Source organism: Malurus melanocephalus, unplaced genomic scaffold, assembly GCF_030028575.1.
Source record: "Malurus melanocephalus ecotype Western Australia unplaced genomic scaffold, MMel_1.1 scaffold_29, whole genome shotgun sequence".
NCBI classification, from domain to species: domain Eukaryota; kingdom Metazoa; phylum Chordata; class Aves; order Passeriformes; family Maluridae; genus Malurus; species Malurus melanocephalus.
This window is the reverse complement of record NW_026623261.1, coordinates 827,421-845,086: the sequence shown is the minus strand read 5'-3', so window position 1 is coordinate 845,086 and position 17,666 is coordinate 827,421. Positions and strand designations below refer to the sequence as shown.

At 39.8% G+C, this 17,666-nt stretch overlaps 1 protein-coding gene across 3 annotated transcripts in view; it reads right to left on the bottom strand.

Annotated features, from left to right (window-relative positions):
- Positions 1-256: 256 nt before the first annotated feature.
- The window catches only part of SOGA3 (SOGA family member 3), a 48,559-nt gene continuing 31,149 nt past the window's right edge, over positions 257-17,666 (bottom strand). Inside the window, exons 2-7 of one of the 3 annotated variants that reach the window (XM_057363589.1) lie at positions 12,702-12,808; positions 8,616-8,812; positions 5,571-5,912; positions 5,148-5,227; positions 2,539-3,913; positions 257-656 (exon numbers count right to left, since the gene is read on the bottom strand). In XM_057363589.1, the coding sequence (XP_057219572.1) occupies positions 486-656; positions 2,539-3,913; positions 5,148-5,227; positions 5,571-5,912; positions 8,616-8,812; positions 12,702-12,708 (2,172 nt within the window). In that variant the 5' untranslated portion in view covers positions 12,709-12,808 and the 3' untranslated portion in view covers positions 257-485. Of the gene's footprint in view, positions 657-2,538; positions 3,914-5,147; positions 5,228-5,570; positions 5,913-8,615; positions 8,813-12,701; positions 12,809-13,938; positions 14,496-17,666 lie in introns of those variants that run through there. The other 2 variants (XM_057363588.1, XM_057363587.1) reach the window with 2 other exon arrangements.

The window sequence follows — 17,666 nt, the reverse complement described above, 5'->3', positions numbered from 1 at the left end:
ATATATGTAGGCATATAGGTTGTAATTTCAATGTCAACACTAGCACAGTTTGTCTCTTCTAAATACAGGCCTGTATACTTCCTAGTCCAACACATGCACCTACAAACACATGATCATGCATACAGCTTCACGTTCTGCTGTTTGCAGAAGAGTCAGAATATACAGCACTATACATTGTTTCAACTCAAAATTGATTGGCAAATTAAGACGCTATTCAAAAAAATTCCTTGTGAACTAGCAAAAAAAAATTAAAAAAAAAAAAGAAAAGACCCAGAGAAAACCAGGGATATAGCTATTTCATCTGAATAAAAACACTGAAGACCATGGTGATGACGACCTAAGATTCAGAATGCTTTGTCCAGCGTGTGGTGGGGGTCACTCTTGGACAAAATACAACAGYGTGGAACTGGTTGCTATGACACATACCAAACACAGTCATAGTGAGGCACAGAGCTTTCACAACACCATCCAACCCAGCTCTGGGTTCAGACTACTGAGGTCTCTGACCGAAAGGAGACAGAGTTTAACACTGTTCTTCTCACAGCAGGCGGTGCTGAYGGGGATCTGGATGCCCATCTGGAAGGTAGGCGTCGATTTGCTGGCCGAGCGGGACGGGAGAAGCCCTTCTCACTTGAACATTTAGCTGGCACACATATCTGGAACACAAAGGCAATTCCTCGCTTTAACAAGTTACAGCTTTTSTGGAATGCAGCGGGAATGCAGGAAGACATTTGTGGTGACCTCAGAACAGGTGGTTGAAGCTATTAAAAGGAGCACAGCAATGCACAGAATGCAAAAAACCAGCTATTTCTATGTGCGGGGACTCTCACATCAGTTGCTGTTTAAAATATATGGAGACAAGTGTCAGACACAAGGAAAGGATAAATTGATAGTGCAAGACAAAACTGACATTTGCCTCTTATCTCTTAGTTTCTTGAAGTTTTTTGTCAATKAACACTGTAAACTATTCTAAGTGTAGAAGTCAGAATACCACCTGATATTACTGGAGCATGATCTATACACTTTTCAGGCATTTTTTGATAGCTGCAATTTTCACAGTCACATACTGCCAAGAACTCTGTTTCCATTACTGCAGTGTGAAGCTGTTTAACTTGATAACTAATTCAGAATGGTTATGTATTAATACAGTGTCATGTCTACGTGCAGAGCCATAAATGCAAAGGGAACCCAATAGATTTTGATCATAGCTACATTGATGTAAATTGGAAATAATGAAAATAAGCCCAGTGCCTCACTCCACATGTAGTTCTTTTCATCTCTGTGACATTAATTCTGCTGGACCTAAACTGGTAACTCCTGATCAGGCAGTATTCCACACTTGGTTTCTTCAGATAGAGATGACAATATAAAATGTGAGCCTGTGGAGAAACAAAATCCACTTGGCTTTTGGAGTTTTTCTGGGTTTACATCAATATAAACTTAGTCATTATCTGATCAAGTCATTATTCCTTCCTCCATATTCACAATGAAAATTTGTTTGCCTGTCAAAAGTTTATTGGATGAAAAAGAAATCAGAAACTTCATGGYTTTTTTCTTTCTGTGCTGAAGTAAAGATGTGCCTGTTACGCAAGACATTGCGTCACTGCAAGGCGTTCAGAAAGACATGCAGAAGAAAATCTGCATGGTCAGATTCTCAGCTGCTTAAACCCACATAGCACCRCTGAAGTCTGTGAATTTGTGACAAATTAAGGCATATCAGCTGACAGCCTGAACCCATTTAAATTTATCAGCTCAAAACACACCTGCCTTCTCTTTTTTGAGATTCCAAGAGACACATCTCTTAGTGTTCTTTGTGGACTTTTATGGAACCTGCAACTTACAGTGTGTTTTCCAAACCATCTGTTTGCCTTTTCATCAAGAAAGAACATTGGCAAAGGCAGTATTTCTRAACTTCTGAAAATAAAATTCAGCCAAATATAAATTAATTAGTCATGCCATGCTCTTCTGTTTCTGTCAGCCTATGCCTGATTATATAGGACAAGCTGGAACTGAGACATGATTAAGGGAAGGTTACTTTATTACTGGAAACTTTATGGAGTCACAATACCCCTTGCCATAGGCAGTTCCAAGGAAACCTGAGCCAAGCAGCACCCTGGATACTGAAGAATGTTACCTAAGATCTCTAGGGTTTGGGGCATGGCCAAGTTTGCTTCAGCCCTATGGGAAGGCTTATGGCAACACATCTTAAGCAAGAAGAGAGGGTGTTAAAATCTGATTGAAGTTCTCACTAGTTCAATCCTAGAACAACTGCAGTGCAGTAAAAATCTATCTTTACAGAACAGCAGCAGGGATCAGAATCTGGCACATGTCATCACTGCTCATTCTTACTTACATGCTCCTGCCCTCCCACAACTCTACAATCTGCAGAGGAAATGCTCCTGATTCATCCAGATCCTGGCCTAAAGTATCTATTTTTACACGACTATTTACAATATAATGTTAGTCTGTCCCATTTCAGAGTCTGTGGCTTGTTATGAAATGAAATTATTTTGGTTTTGCCATTGTTATGAACCTTACCTCTGGTAACTTCTGCCTCTCTTTTCCTTGCTTGAGTTGCTGCCCAATATGCCTGGCTGAATTCCTTGGAAAGTCTTGCTTTTCTTGCTCAATCTGGAGCATTTCTAAATACTGACTCAGTGTCTCACAACCCCCATTGGTCAAYTCAGAATTTGCCTGTGTCCACTTATCTTTGCAGCATTTTGAATTACACAGAGAAGTCGCTGTTGACTTTTCGTAGTTTTTCAAAAGCTTTTCAACAACACCATAGTTSGACCTTGAGTCAGCTGAACGCGGGCGACCGGACAAATTACTTGGTCTCCAGTCATGCTCGTGAAGCATGTGCCTATAACCACTAGTATTTGGAAGWCCATTCGTGTGTTTTTGTTGCCCTGCCGTCCTGACAGCTTTGCTGGGATTGCTAGCTTCTTGCTCCTTTGCTGCAGAGAGTTTGGGATTTGAAGCACAAGATGTATTKACAGTTTCTGTCCTGCTAGTAGCAGAGTCACACAGAGGACCACAAGGTTTGTGATCTTCTGATGCTGCTTGAGGCACCTGATTTTGTTGCAGAGCAGGGTTACATTTATCTGTGTGAAATACAGTCCGATTAAACTCATCAATCTTTGCTGCCAGCGTTTCATTTCTTTGGGTCTTTCCCAAAGTATACTTGGTGTCTTCCAAAAGATCAYTGTGCAAGGTAGCAGGGGCATAAAAGTCATTACTGAAAAAAGGGCTGCTGTGAGACTTGCCATTTTGTTTCTGGTGCWTCTTGTTGCTTTGGGCCATATTTCCATCTGAACAACTCTTCTGGGCTGACAGTGAGGCAGGCTCGTTTTCATTGTCTTTTCCCAGCTTGCCCACATCATATGCCCACGTGTTGTGGGAGAAATTTGTTGGAACATGGCACTCATTTTTGGTTACAGGTATTGCAGTAGTTACCATCACAGGAACTTTCACAGCCTGCCCTTCATTTGCACAGACTGCTGCAGATTTATTCTTGTTTACAGGTGAAGGATTCYTCAGTTTCCCTCCATTCCAACAATCCTGAGCCTTGCAATTGCTTTTGATGCCTGGATCTCTTATTGGTGATTCTGAAAGCTGTACCACTGCAGAAAGTGAGTTTGTAAGGTGCCGAGAAGTGCTCCGTGGAGGAACTGGTGGAGCTTCTTTCTTTTGCCAAGATCTGAAATCTGTTCCTATGTCACCAGTCAGACCACCATAAGACATGTCCTTCAAAGACTTGGTGGAGCTCATCAGATTCTTCCTATTGTTRTGTTCCTCTGTTTCAAAAGCAAGTGAAGTCTGTGATTCATTGCTGGACACATGGTTCATCTCAGGCAGAATAACYGTGTTTTGGGTTTCCTCAAATTCCCCCAGGAAAGGAAGTGACTTCATTCTGGAAATAACAGAGGAGGTGTTTTAGGGATGAGCAATAAGAAACCCTCCAGAGGACTCAGAATGGATTAATTCTCCCCAGGAGCATGTGTTTTAACACTGGCTACTTAAAAAGGTTTGAGAGCAGTTTTGCTGCAGCTCATATATCCAGCATAATTGAAACATACATGAAAAATTTGAAGAAAGGTCAACAAAACAAATTTGTATTCCTTTCCTTTACCACTAAAATTCATCTTCTGAGKTCTTTTGATGACTTTGCTTTCTTATCTATGTTACAGTAAGGACAGTAGGAGCAGGTTCTAATGACTCCTATGAGTCTCCCTCACTATGAACTGGATGAAGAAAGCTTTAGGACACAGAGTACCCTTTGTGTCAGTTTCCTAATTTTACACAACAGTAAAAAGGTGTCTTTTGACATCTGTTAAAAAGCACCTTTAGAAGCTATCTATCACCTATGAATCCACTTGCTTTAATGATGCAAACAGTAGCCCAGCTAAAATAATACACCAGTGCAGACATTCAACCGATTGAATAGCAGAATGTGAGAAATCCCTTTGCTCTTTGGGAGCACCTGAGAAGGTTCAGTTGTATCTAAGAATTTCTGCACAACTCAAGAGGCACTTTGGTGTTTAGCTTGCTAAAGAAGACCATGAACACTGAATTTTCAGCAGATGATGGAACGTTCACGTGCCATACTTTTCAGGGTCTGCCATACTTTTCAGGGTCTGCCTTGCCATCTTTCTGTTAGTACAAATGTATCGTGGTTCTTCCCTCTCTTGCCTTTGTTCTTTTGGATCATCAGTTCCTGACACATCCCCCAAGCTTAAGGCTAGATTTGAGCTTTAAGAAACTTCCCAGCCTGACAAACCAACACAGTGCTGTTGTATGGAATACAACATACTTCRTGGAAACAGGGCCAGGGCAGATAGAAATATCTGTTCACTTTCCCAATCCTCTATACAACCATTGAAACAAACACAATTTCATCTCATATAAATAATAATCTGAATTGGTAGGTTCTGTATATAAAATCAATTTTGCTAGTAAAATGTACCTTTGTATCATATTTCAGCATATTTCATTTGAATGCTTTATGCTGAGCACTGAAACACTAGGAAGGTAGGAACTGCCTAACTACTAATAAATGCAGCAACAAACATGCCTTCAAAGGGAAAAGCATAAAGAGCATTATTAATTTTCTTCTTTTAATATAAGAAGTCTCAATATGTTTTTACCTTCTGTGATTGGACTTCTTTCGAATTTCCTCTTGATAGCTGCACAATTCYTCACTGACTCTGGCAAGTTCTTTAAGAGCCTTTATAAATATAAAAACAGTTCTTTAATATATACATTTTAAATGGTCTCTCCAGAATTAATTTGAAACTTGTGGTCATTTTCCTTTGAGATTCACAGCAGAGGGAAGTAGTATGAGGAAAAGATTAAAAAATACCCCCACATTATGAACAGTGGTTAAGAGCATGATATCAACACATTTTAATGGTGAGAAGATACTCATTGATAGCAAAACTAGGAGGAAGTAGAGATAATGACTTGTGGAAAGCTAAAATCAGGGAGATCACTTCAGCTTAACCTGGCAGGCCAAAGTCCTCAGTGTTTTCCTYCCCCTTGTAACTGAAACATGCTCATACTTTACTTACTACATTGAGATCACCAATATAATTCTTGGTGTTTTCCTTGGAAGTTTCAATGCTGAGGCTGTCTYCAGGTTCCCCGTGGTTCTCAAAGGCCAGATTGTCCATTAACAGAGTATTGTTTCTGCTCTTGTCTCTGGGTTCTTTCCATTCGTGTCCTGTCATACCGAGCACACTCCCTTTCTCCATTCTGTCATKCACCATGTTGTGTTGATGGTTCAGCTCCACTGTGTCACTCTCTTGCAAAGCAGGGGAATGCATGGACAGCTGCAGCATCTTGCTCTGAATGGCCCTGCTATCATGGGCATGCATATTGCTCTCCCTTCTAAGTTTTACTTCCTGGTAAAGCTGAAAAGACAATAGAACCTTCTATTAAATCATGGTATTGTAAGGAACTTTATRGCAAAGCCCCCATATTTATCTTCGTTTTGAATGCTGCTTCACTCAGTAGCACTGATTAGAAAGATTCTACTAACGTGTGTTGGTAGAAAAGTGCTGAGTCGCCTAGTGTGATAATTCACACGCCATAATTGCYACAAGGAAAAGGCTGTTACCATTCACAAACTCTCTGCCACAGTTTTAATGTGTGGCTTCCACCCATGTTTGGTACTGGAAGAGATCTCCCAAGATAAGTGGCCCTGCCCTGAGCTGAAAGCTGCATGGGTGTTTTCCAAGTCATATCAGCACACACAACTGTGGTCAGATGGATAGGGAACGTGGGGGAATGTGAGGGAGACAGAGTGTTCTGGCTATGTTACAGCCTATTAAAGTATATTATTGGAAGGAGGGGAAGTGAAATCTCATCACATACAGTGCCATCTGCACTAGAGCAGACTCTTTGGGTTCTCAGACAAGAGGAATTCTCTGTGACTGGAGTGATAAATCAGTGCTGCAGAATGGCATTATTTGGCAATGTCCTGTCACCCTCTTCTTCCTTGCTATCTGCTGAGATCCAGTGACTTCATTAGTAAAAGAGAAGGTGTTAATATTGGTCACCCACCACATTCCAACTAGGAACCGTGGTAAATTATAAATTAGAAGAAAATAGCAACATCATAAAAATCTCTTCTGCTTACAGTATAATTTCCAGTGCCAAGAATCCCACAGCTCTTTATAAACATTCATTCTTAACTTGCTCTCACRCAGAAAGCCCACAAGCACCTCTGAACAGCCATCTGCCTGCCCTCTCACAGTGCACAAGGCCATCATCACAGCCTTTGGAAGGACAGTGGAAAACAATAACAGCATGAAGAACATGTGGCCCTTTCAAGGCTAGTGCTGTGCATTAGAAGTATTCTCACGTTCAGAGACTTAACACTTGACCTCATCCTGGGTTTTCAAATTTCACTCCCAAAGCCCAGCTGTTCATGGAAACTGAGGGCTGAACTTTGCCATTTCCAAGAAATAAGAGCCTCACACAGATTCAGCAGAGCAGTAAGAAGGAAGGATACCACCTAATAATAACATCATCTTCTAAACCCTACAGATCTTCCTGAAGGAATTAAGTTAAGTTTGGTGAGCTAGAGAAAATTGCCAAATTAAAATACAAGCTGATAAGTTTAATTGAGGAAATCCTTCTACAGATGATGGCATTTAAAAGGTATCTATCTATCTATCTATCCTTTTCTGCAGCCATGTGGCTTTTGGAGAAGAAATGTCAGGCATCTGAAATCAGCAGCAGCTATAGACACAGCATAAGAAAGCACCTTAGGATTCCAATAACCTTGGGGTACCATGTGCAATTTAGTTTGGCCCTGCARATTGCTTCATTCCCTTCCCCTCAGCCCCATTCCATTCTTTATCTCTTTTTCTGTCTCTGTCATGATTTCCTAACCTATATGCTAATAAAGAATATGATGAAAATAGTCTTTCCTGACATTGTCAGGTCTACTAATAGCCAGAATACCTTTCCATTACRGTCATTCCAAAACAGCTGTTATACCTAAGAAAATGAAATTCAAYCACATGCACAGATCACATTACTAACTTTTGAAGCATTCTCAGCTTGGCAGTGAAATTAGGGAAGACTGCACAGAAAAGCCCTTACACAAAAGACAAAATGTGGCACCAAAGTCTGCAAAAATAAAGTTTTTTTTTTATTTAAGAGGGCTGACATAGAGYTCTGCTGCAGGCTGGTATAATGGGCAGTGTTTGGCTGCAATTTCTGTGGCTCTGACCATTTTCCTTCTCATACTTTCATGTGAGCAATCTTTGCCATACATTCCAGCATTGCTCAGCCACAGGACAGTGTTGGCAGAGAGCAAGCAGAACTATTCCATGCGTGTATTAGATGAAAAATGTGGAAAGCTCACTAATGAAAAAACTTGCCTCCATATGCTGCCAAGAAGACACAGTTATTGCATTAGAGAGTGTCAGAGGGTTTGGCAGCAGGGACAATTTGGGGATAAAAGAATAATAAATAATTGCTGTGACTATTTCTGGAAGGAGATGCATTGCAAATGGCARGGAATGAGTGTTTGCTAGTATGTGTAAACACAAGTGGTGTCAGAACTTTCATGCTATTTACTGTACCTGTTTTCTCTCCCAAAAGTCACCCATAAAAGGAATAGGTTCTAGCCAGAATAATTCTGTATCATGCAGTATTTAATATATATATAAATTATTTTTAATATTATCATTTGCCCCAGCAGAMCTGTGTCATCTAAATCCTTTTTGCTTATTGTTATGATACCTACATTTTTTGTTACTGAATACACATTTTTSTAAAGCCATGTTGTTCAGGATGTACTTGAAAAAAAGCATGTATAATACAGGCAGAATGGCTCGTGCCCCGTTGAACTGGCAGCAGTATGTACAGCCAATAATCTTGTAGCACACAAAGCCATATTTTACCTCCTACTTTGTATTCATAACTATTAAATGAGCAACTGCAAATATTGCTTCATCCCAGGATTTTCATCCTACCATCAGCTATTAGAAACTTCCAGTGACACATAAGAAATAGGATAAAATTAAAAAAAAAATTGAAGTGACTCCATGTCATACACCCCATGTGAAAATGGTAGTGTTCTGATATTTGTTCAAAAGTACCTCTTCTATTTTCTTCTGCATGAGCTTCCACTGACATTCCCATTCTTTCCTTTCATTGTCAAATCTCTCCAGCAATTCCATTTTTTCTTTATTCCAGTTCCTCTCAGTATTCTCCAGTTGTTCACGCAGGTCCATGGCTCCAGTCTGTGCAACAGCAAAGATAGCTCTGCTTTTTTCCTTTCTTCCCTGAATGTTTCCTGGAAGTTTATGAGAATAAGTCTAGTTTTTTATTCAAGCTTTCAGGGAACAAGACAATCAAGCAAATTCCCAAATTTATAACTGAAATGTGCTTGCAGGACACAGTATTACCGACTGCTTGAGGTTTATCTGGAGTGTGACTGAAATATGGRTGAACTAAATATTATGGGACATAAACCCAAAGGCAGAGATGCCCAATCTGGAAAGGGAAGTTGGAACACACATTCAGGAGCACAGAATTCAGTAACATCTGCCACACTAGGCTCTGTACCCATGATCACTTTGCATCTTTGCCATTATTCTTCACAATAAATCTGTTTTCAACAAATTTGAGTATGTATAATACAGAATGGCACTTCAGGACCTTGAGATACTACAGTATCTGCCTTTGAGGGTGCAAGCTATTTTTATGTTTGCTCAAAAGACAACTKTGAATCTAAAGATATCAGGTTTTCTGACACACTCCTTAAACCCTTGCAAGGAGCAYGACAATGACTGTCACATTCTTTTGGCAACTGAAGACTGTAAACTTGATATACACAGGGAATTCTCATGGCTCCATGAAWGTTTTGGAATTCATGAAGGAAGACAGGACATGAAAGCTAATAACAGGTACAAACACACAGACAGGAGAAATCATTTAGATATAAAAGGCAGTAGGTCACTTAAAAGGGTTCAAGAATTTTGGATTTACAAATCTAAATCTATAAACCTGAGTTTCGTRGACCACCATAGGGAAAACTAGAAAATATTCTCCAATAGTACTAACTCCAATCTAGTTCAAAACACCTCTTAKAATGTTTGACTAATTTGTGCTTCAGTTTCTTCTTCCTCTTCAGAARCCTTTAGCATCTTAATGTCAGTGGATGAAAAAAATATTAATTGAACCACTAAATAGGCATGTTTTAAGGGAAATATTTTAGATCTGCTTATCTGACCTTGGAGCAAAGCAGCTACAGGTTTTGTGGGTCRGGTGTTCCTCTTGCTTTCTTAGGCTTTACACTAGAAACCCCACTACCATCATCAGCACATTTATGTGCCAGCAAGGCCAAAAYAACATTCACTCAGTTGTGATGGCTGCTGTGATGTAATGCCTGGTACACAGGAGCTGATACTTGAGTTTGTTAACTTTAGCTCTCAAAGCCCGTTGCTGTGTCACCTAGATGGATGTAGAATCTAGTTCTAGCAATAAAATACCTCTGCATTACTTTCTTCTTCTGCCAGAAACCAAACAGTTAGGTAAATGAGTTATTGGAGAGTTAACTAGGGGTGAGCCCTGTTYACCTTTTTTCTGCAATTTGTTCATTTCCCTGACTGATGAGCAGTGATTGCCAACTCACAGGAACTGCTGATTTTACTGCCCACATTTTCTATGATATAGTAAAAACTAATTGCTGAGCTAAGTTCTTCCCCATCCTGTATGTTACTGGGCAAGTCTTGTTGATTCAGCTGTGGCTACCATTAATCACCATTTACCAGTGTCTGCATTATTGCAGCTGACTGGAAAGAGGATGCCAAACTTGGAGTCAGCTTTTTTCAAGTAAGCAAAAGAGCTCAGAGGAAACCCAACAGGTTACTCAGTTTTTTGGGTCATAGGAAGTCGCCCACAGGATTTCCTAAGACATCATGGGCCCAGCCCTAACTCAGGGCTKGTGGAACAGTTTACCCCAAGCACCTGCCTTGGAGCTCTGAAATGACAATCTGTCCCWTAACAATCTACAGATTTCATGTGCTTCTTCTTTCCTCTGCCTAAAAATATGCAGAGCAACTCCATTAAGCCATAAAGTTCCCTGAAACTAGGAGCTGCTGAAAGACAGCACAGAATTCTCATCAAGAAGGAAGCCAAGTACTGGTTTGCTCACAGCCCCTTAGGGAATGCAGCCAGGCAACAGAGACTGCACCTCTCCAGGCAGYGTTTCAGCTTTGTGCCAAACTCCAGTAAGTGTTGACCAAAAACAACTTGCAAAAACTTCTATTACACTGCAGGTCTACTGCAATCTAAACAACTATTGCTAATGAACTTTAAGAATATTTCAGTACTTTGTCACTTTGCTAATTCAAAGGTTGCAATTTTTAGCACTATCACTTGATTTTTTTTTTGCTACATTTATGTCTTTATAACCTTTCAGAATACCTCTGAGAAATAAACAAAAATAAAGTCTCTGCTCCACTATAATCCCTACACAAATACATGTCAGAAAAAAAGATTTAAAAAACTCCCATGTGCAAATGCTGTAAAGTCATGAACAAGACAGGCAGACATAATCCATCACCAATTTGCACAAAAGGTGATTTTGCTAGTGCACTGTTASTAATAATGACCATGCTTTAATCAGCCACATGTTACTAGAAGAGTCAGTACTGTACAGTGTATTTGTTTTTATACATATAAGAATATATATAATATGTACTCCTTTCAAGCATGAATATAACATTAAAAGGCTTTTGGTGTTTCCTTAGTGCTGGAAACTACTGTTGCCATGCAGGCATTCATCTTAACAATTTTCAAGTTGTTTCATGTGGAACTCAGATTATAAAAAGAGACTGAAGACAGTCAGAAGGAAATCAAGTCTTGAAAGAAGATTGTTACAGAAGTTACAGATGGTCACTTGTAGCTCCAAGATCCATAAAAAGCCTGTATTGTTTCTTAGGCTTCTCTGTTTTCCTCTTGACATAAATTCTGAGAAGAAAACTCATGTTTATTGATGTTAGCAGCTGGGCAACTATACAGCTTTGCTGCTATTGTACAGTGGATCAGTTCCTCAAAGACTTTGACTCCTATTTCTACTTCTTTTTGCCCCTCTCCAACTCCCCCTCCCCTTTTATTTTTTTTCTTGGTGTTTCCTTTGGGTTTATTTGGGGTTATTTTGGTGCAGTCCTGCAATGTGCAGTCCTGGTAGTGCAGCCTCTGCCTTTACAGTGCACCAAGRTTTTCCCATGGGTATTTCACGTGGCTTAAGCAACCCAAAGGCATGTGAAATGCCACATTWTCATTTGCTCTGGGAATCAGAACAGTATCTGTGCTCTTGCAGTATTGGCAATTTCTGCATGTCCTAGACAAGGTCAGAAGCTCATTATAGCAATCAAATTAAGCAAATAATCAATYTTGTCTGCATCAGCTGCATTTTCCCTTAACTCTTCCTTTAGCCCTCCCTCCTCTCATGCAAAAAATGTTTTAAGCCACTATTTGATGTTAGTCATCATTCCCCTKTACCATACCCTTTTTAGCCACATATTAAAAATGCAAGATTGTTTGCAAACAACCTCTAGCAACTTCTGAAAATAATCTGCTTGACATCAGCYGTGATGTTATTTTTCAACAGAGTTTAATCAGATTGGATGTGCATAATCAGTCAGATACATAAATCTTCCCTTGTTTTTACAGAAAAAAATGCAATCAAATTATATTTCCAAAAAAGTGCTGTATTTTGGATGACTAAGAAAATTGTAAACATATGTATTTGTTTAATTATAAATGTGTGCCATGTGTCATGGTAAGCATGCACTTTATACATAAAAACAAAGTTGAGTGAGAGAAAGGAAAGAGAAAGAGGGAGAAATGAGAGAGACTGAAACAGAAAAATGAAGAAGGGAGGGGGAAAATAAAGCAAAACGAAAGTAAGAGAAAGAAAGAGGAAAAAAAAAGAGAGGATTCAAGTCCTCACAATGCTATCTGTCATCTCTGTTCTGTTAATATTTTTCTGCCTGCACTGAAGAAACAGACTGAACTTTAAGAAAAAAGACCATATATAACATAYATGAACTTCACATTACATATACATAACATTAGAGGGATAGTTAAATAACTGTTTGCCACATCAGAAATTAGCCTTCTTTTTAAATCTTAACTGCTCAAAACCACTGATTTAAAAGAAACTGCAACCATACCTTTCATGGAACAAGAAATCCTTTAGGAGTTTTTCAGTCCATTTCTAGGCATCAGCAAAAGCAATGAAACACTTAGCTAGCAGGGATCCTGTTCGGTGAATCTTGATCTTTAAAAGAAATAAGAAAGCTAAGCAAGACACAACCTTTCAACGGGGGCAGCATTTGCAACTCTCTTTGAATAACTCCTCAACTTTTGCAAACTGGAAAACAGTTCCGTTCAGCATCATCCCCGCAGCTGGCTTCCACGTGACGTCAGTGCAYGGAGGATGGTTTTAAAGCCATCTCTTCCAACCCCCAGCTTTGTAACTTTATATCTCCTCATATTTTGTGTAAACAACTCCAAGTCCAGGACATTTTTAGGCTTTGTAGTGCAGTCCAGTCTTTAAAACGTGCCAAATCAGCTAGTGTCACTATTAAAGCTATGACAATAGGCAAATTTAGGTTTCTTTTATTGTTGCCCATACTGTGAAGGAAGATTTTTTTGCTGTATTTCAGACCCAGTTTTCAGGGTTATATTTTTTAGTATGAYCGTTTTGAGCTTTGCAATTTGATCCTCCTTAACAGCTTTGTAAAGGGAGTTWTGTTTAAAGCAGTGGTTTTGTTGGTTAACAGCTATCTGAAAGAGCTAAAAGCAAACCACTCCTCCCTAAAATCCTTTTTCTGTATTCTAAATATGCTCTYACTTATGAAATGCAGAATTATTGGGCAGTGTGTAATCCGGCTGTCTTGCATTCTGGAAATGGCAGCAACGGTTTCTTTGGGATACACCCAAATATTCCTGATACTTTATAACATTTCTGGATCAGATTCTCCAGTCTGTTAAGACACTTTGTGTCTCAGCAAAGCAAAGCACTTGAAATTGGATGGAGACTCTCCTTTGAACAGGGAAATTAATCTCTGGCACAAGGCTTTTAAGGAAGGTCCAAAAACACCTTGGGCTGGATAAATCACTGGGAGTGTCCACAGCAAGTGCTGGCATGGGATGAGRGAAGGAAGTGTGACAAAAGCAATCCAGCAAGAAAAAGTCCACAGGAGCCCCTGAAGACAGAGGAGCAAAATTGMGCTGCTCCCCCTGCTGAGCCGCAGGCAGGAGGAGCCCAAGGTGTAGCAGGAGCGTATTTTTATGGGCAGCAYAGCTGATGACAAGATAATCGTGAGGCAAAGGGCACGATATGAGGATTTGCACATCCTTTGCTTAGTCAGCACTCTCCTCTTTAGAGCAGTAARTTTTTATGAGATAAAATCCATGATAAAATCCATGCACAGTATAAAGATTTTAGCTCTGGGTGCATTTTATAGTAAATACCAAACCAGGCTTCAGGAAAAACACATTTTTTCTCCTTATATGGTCTAGCTGTAAGTCTAAGTGAATACATTAATAGGGTCCCATGTAACCTAAATATGGGCTATTTGTGAAAATTTTAAAGATTATCTAAAAATTGAACAAATATGCCCAAAGTATGCAACGGAATATTCCTGAAGGAAATTCCCAGACTCTAAACTCTGATGATTTAAATGAAAAGAAACAGTGTGACTTTCTTTTGTGAGGTTAGGTCTCAAGTGCCAGCTGACATGGCTGGGAGCGAAGCTGGCRTGCCTGGGAGCAGAACTGAGCCCACAGCTGAGGCCAGGCACCACAGCACTGCCTCCTCCCTGCAGGCAGCACAGCTGCATCGCTGCACATGAAGGCAGACTCCTAAGACATGTTTTCTTACTCTTATCCATCAGCAAAAGCCATAGTTCTTGTGTCTTTAATATTGCTAGCTCCACGCCTCTCGTCTTGCTACGTGCACCCTTTGAAGTAAAAACAGCAAAAATAAATAAAACTATGAACTAAATCCCAGGGTTGAGCTCTCAGTCAAGCAAAAGCCTACATTTCTGTCAGTGAGGAATTRGAAATGTGTGACTGAGGGGCTCAGAGGAGACAAGCACTGGGCCCAGCTCACAGGTTAAAGGGACACGTTAAATTCATCCTAATATGGAAAAGGTGAGACAAAGGAAACATGAAGTGAGTTGTAAAAACATGGGATCATTGTTCTATGTAACCTTGAGTGTCACAGTAGAGATTTCTGCTTTTGAGGAAAAGAAATTATTCAACAGACTGTGCCTGCTGTCCCTCCTCCAGCATCAGCAGACAAAGCAGAAAAGGTGGATTTCTGGTCTCTGGCACAGGTAAAATAAGCAGGAAGACTRCTGCAGGCTTATTACACCCAACATACTGTTTCCACAGGAAAATATATTTTCTCCATAACTGGTACCAACACTGCTTGTGTCCAAAGTCATCATCTCAAAAAAAGGTGCAAGGGCATTTCAAAACGAGACCTCTGCTAAATTCCTCTTCATCGTGCAAGACTGGAAACAAAGCAGCATTAATTTCAGCATGAGCTATAATTTGATCATGTACTCAGAGTAATGGCTAATAAAATGGACTCAAGACCACCTCAGAGCATCTTTGGTTCTGCTGCACCAGCTTGGTAATGGCACACCCATTTTGCATGGCCACATAGCCAGTGACAAGAAAGAGGAGTGGGCAGAAGGGAATACAAATTCTGTCTCCTCTTACTGCTGTGTGCTTCTGCGATGGGAYACAACTCGGTGGAGAAACAGAGCCAACAAAGTGTTATGTCATGTCGCTGCTCCAAGGTTACACTGGAAATCGGTGGCAGATTCTTTAGATGTTTACTTTAAATAGAGCCACCGTAATTCTCCCCATAGGCAACTGCATGTGTAATGGCAAAAGTTGGGTTTGAATATCACTTCCCCTGGCATTAAATCAGAGACAGAAATGTTAGCCAATGGGAACTACGTCCCTGATACTGATGCTTTTGGAAGTCTCCTACTCACCTATCAGATTCTGGGGTGATTAAGGAGAAGGGCATGTAATACCCTGAAGCTCTGCTTGTTTTCGTAAACAACTCCCAAGGTTCATGTGCAGTTCATCTCTTTTTATAACACATATCTAGACAGCCATGTTTTTGGCAATTTTCTATTTTCCGACTGCCAGGCATATTTCTGCACCATGGCACCTGCTCTCTTCTAGTGTTGATACTGAAGCACTGGTGACATGTGTCAGCAGACACTTACTCTATCCCTAAACTGGAGCTTCAGGCATGAATTTTTGGTTTGAAAGAAATATCTCTGATCCTGGAGAAAATGGTCATTCTAACATCATGGGGATTTTTCAGTAGCAGTAAACAAAATATTTGTAAAGGGATTTTGTCAGGGCATTCAGAGCCACCTCTAAAAAGGAATAAAAATTTAATTGATTTTTTTCTGTTTGCATTGAAGGAAAAAAAAATGCAACAATTCCCTATATTACATAAAAATTCATTGGAGAAAGTGCCAGTTTCCACAACTGTAAAAATCAGAATCAGATCTACAGAAACAAGACCTTTGCCTTTTGAAAGAACACAGAATGAGTCCCCTGGGAACACAGGAAGCAGAAATTTAACATTTCAGGGAAGCGTTAAATTAAGGCAATCTAATGGTTCAAATTCAATGACTTTCTTCCCCTGGAACATTAATATTTTACCAGAATATTCCAAAACGGGAACTATGAATCCTCTAAGTGAGATTTGAACTGATAGGTAACCTGGCATATCCAGCTTCTTGTCACACGCTAGCAAAATCTGTATTCTTCTTTCTCTTTCTCCTCAGAATTCCAAGCTCTGCAGCAGGCAGAASCAGTGAATCAGCAGTGTTCTGTCTGCCTCTGCCCTGCCTGACTCTAGTGCAGTCATGCTAGAGGATGCTGATGTATTCAGCTGCCTTCTCCCTCACCTGTGAGATGGTCTTTTTGCCCACCAGGCCAGAAATTGAGTGGGGAGAATCTGCTTTCTTTCTTGGCAAGTATAATTACTGCATTTCGTAATACCAAGTTATTTCAATTTAGCAAGACAYAGAACACTTATTTCTTTGGCTAGACCTTATCTTCTGGCTATGGATRAATGTCCACATCATTCTAATAGCTTTCTCAGCAACTTTTAAAATTGTGCAATGTCTGGTGTGAAACCAGATCAGCAGCTCCGATCACTCCCTTCAAGCCGAATGCAAAAGGACAGGAAAAACACTTTTCATTTCTRACTGAGATTTCTCTGTTTGTGGGGCTCCTTACCATTCTCCTCGCTCATTACAGATTGAAACACTGCGGGAAGCATCTACAATCATATTGTACGCTTTGGTGCGCTTTAATTTCAGATTGCAGCCTGTGCAATAATTTCCTAAATGTCCCAAAAGATCTCAGCTTTGATTTTGCTTTGTTAATTCCGGATGGAAAGCTCCAGATATATGCAAGAAAAAACACTGTGAGAATCAATGGGGTTGYAATTGTCAGTGCTGTGCAGAGATTATATCCTTTTCTCATCTCAACAGTTCATTCTTATCTTCTGARAAAGAATGAACCTTTCCCAATTACTTCCCAAGATTTATTCAATTGTATTCAAGTGTATTGGTACTTTACAGTAGTCCTGTTACTAATACACTCACTGTAGATCAAGACCTTCTCTACTCATCTTTATTACACACAAGACCAAGAAAGGTACAAACAAGAGTGGGTCAAAAGCTAGAAATCCAGAACTTCAGATCTTAGATTTAAGTATGACTTTTTCTCTCTTATGGAAATTGAATCAGTAACATTCACAAGAATGCAAATGATCTTTTTTTTCCTCCACGGGAGACACTAAAGCAGAAAGAAACGGAAAGAGTCAGTCTTGTGATATGATTTAGTATGAAAAGTTTAAGCCTCAAATCATTGCATTTTTAATGTCCAAATTGCAAATCCATGGGAGAAAAACCCTGGTGTTTCCAGCAGTTGCTAAAAACAAAAGGCCTTTTCCAATTACAGAAATTCACTGTGAATTACAGCTTGGATCACATCCTGCCATAATAGTTTCTAATACGTGGAACTCAACTTTTCGGCAACTGTGCATAAATTAAAGCCTCTAGAAACTCTTCAAAATTACTTTG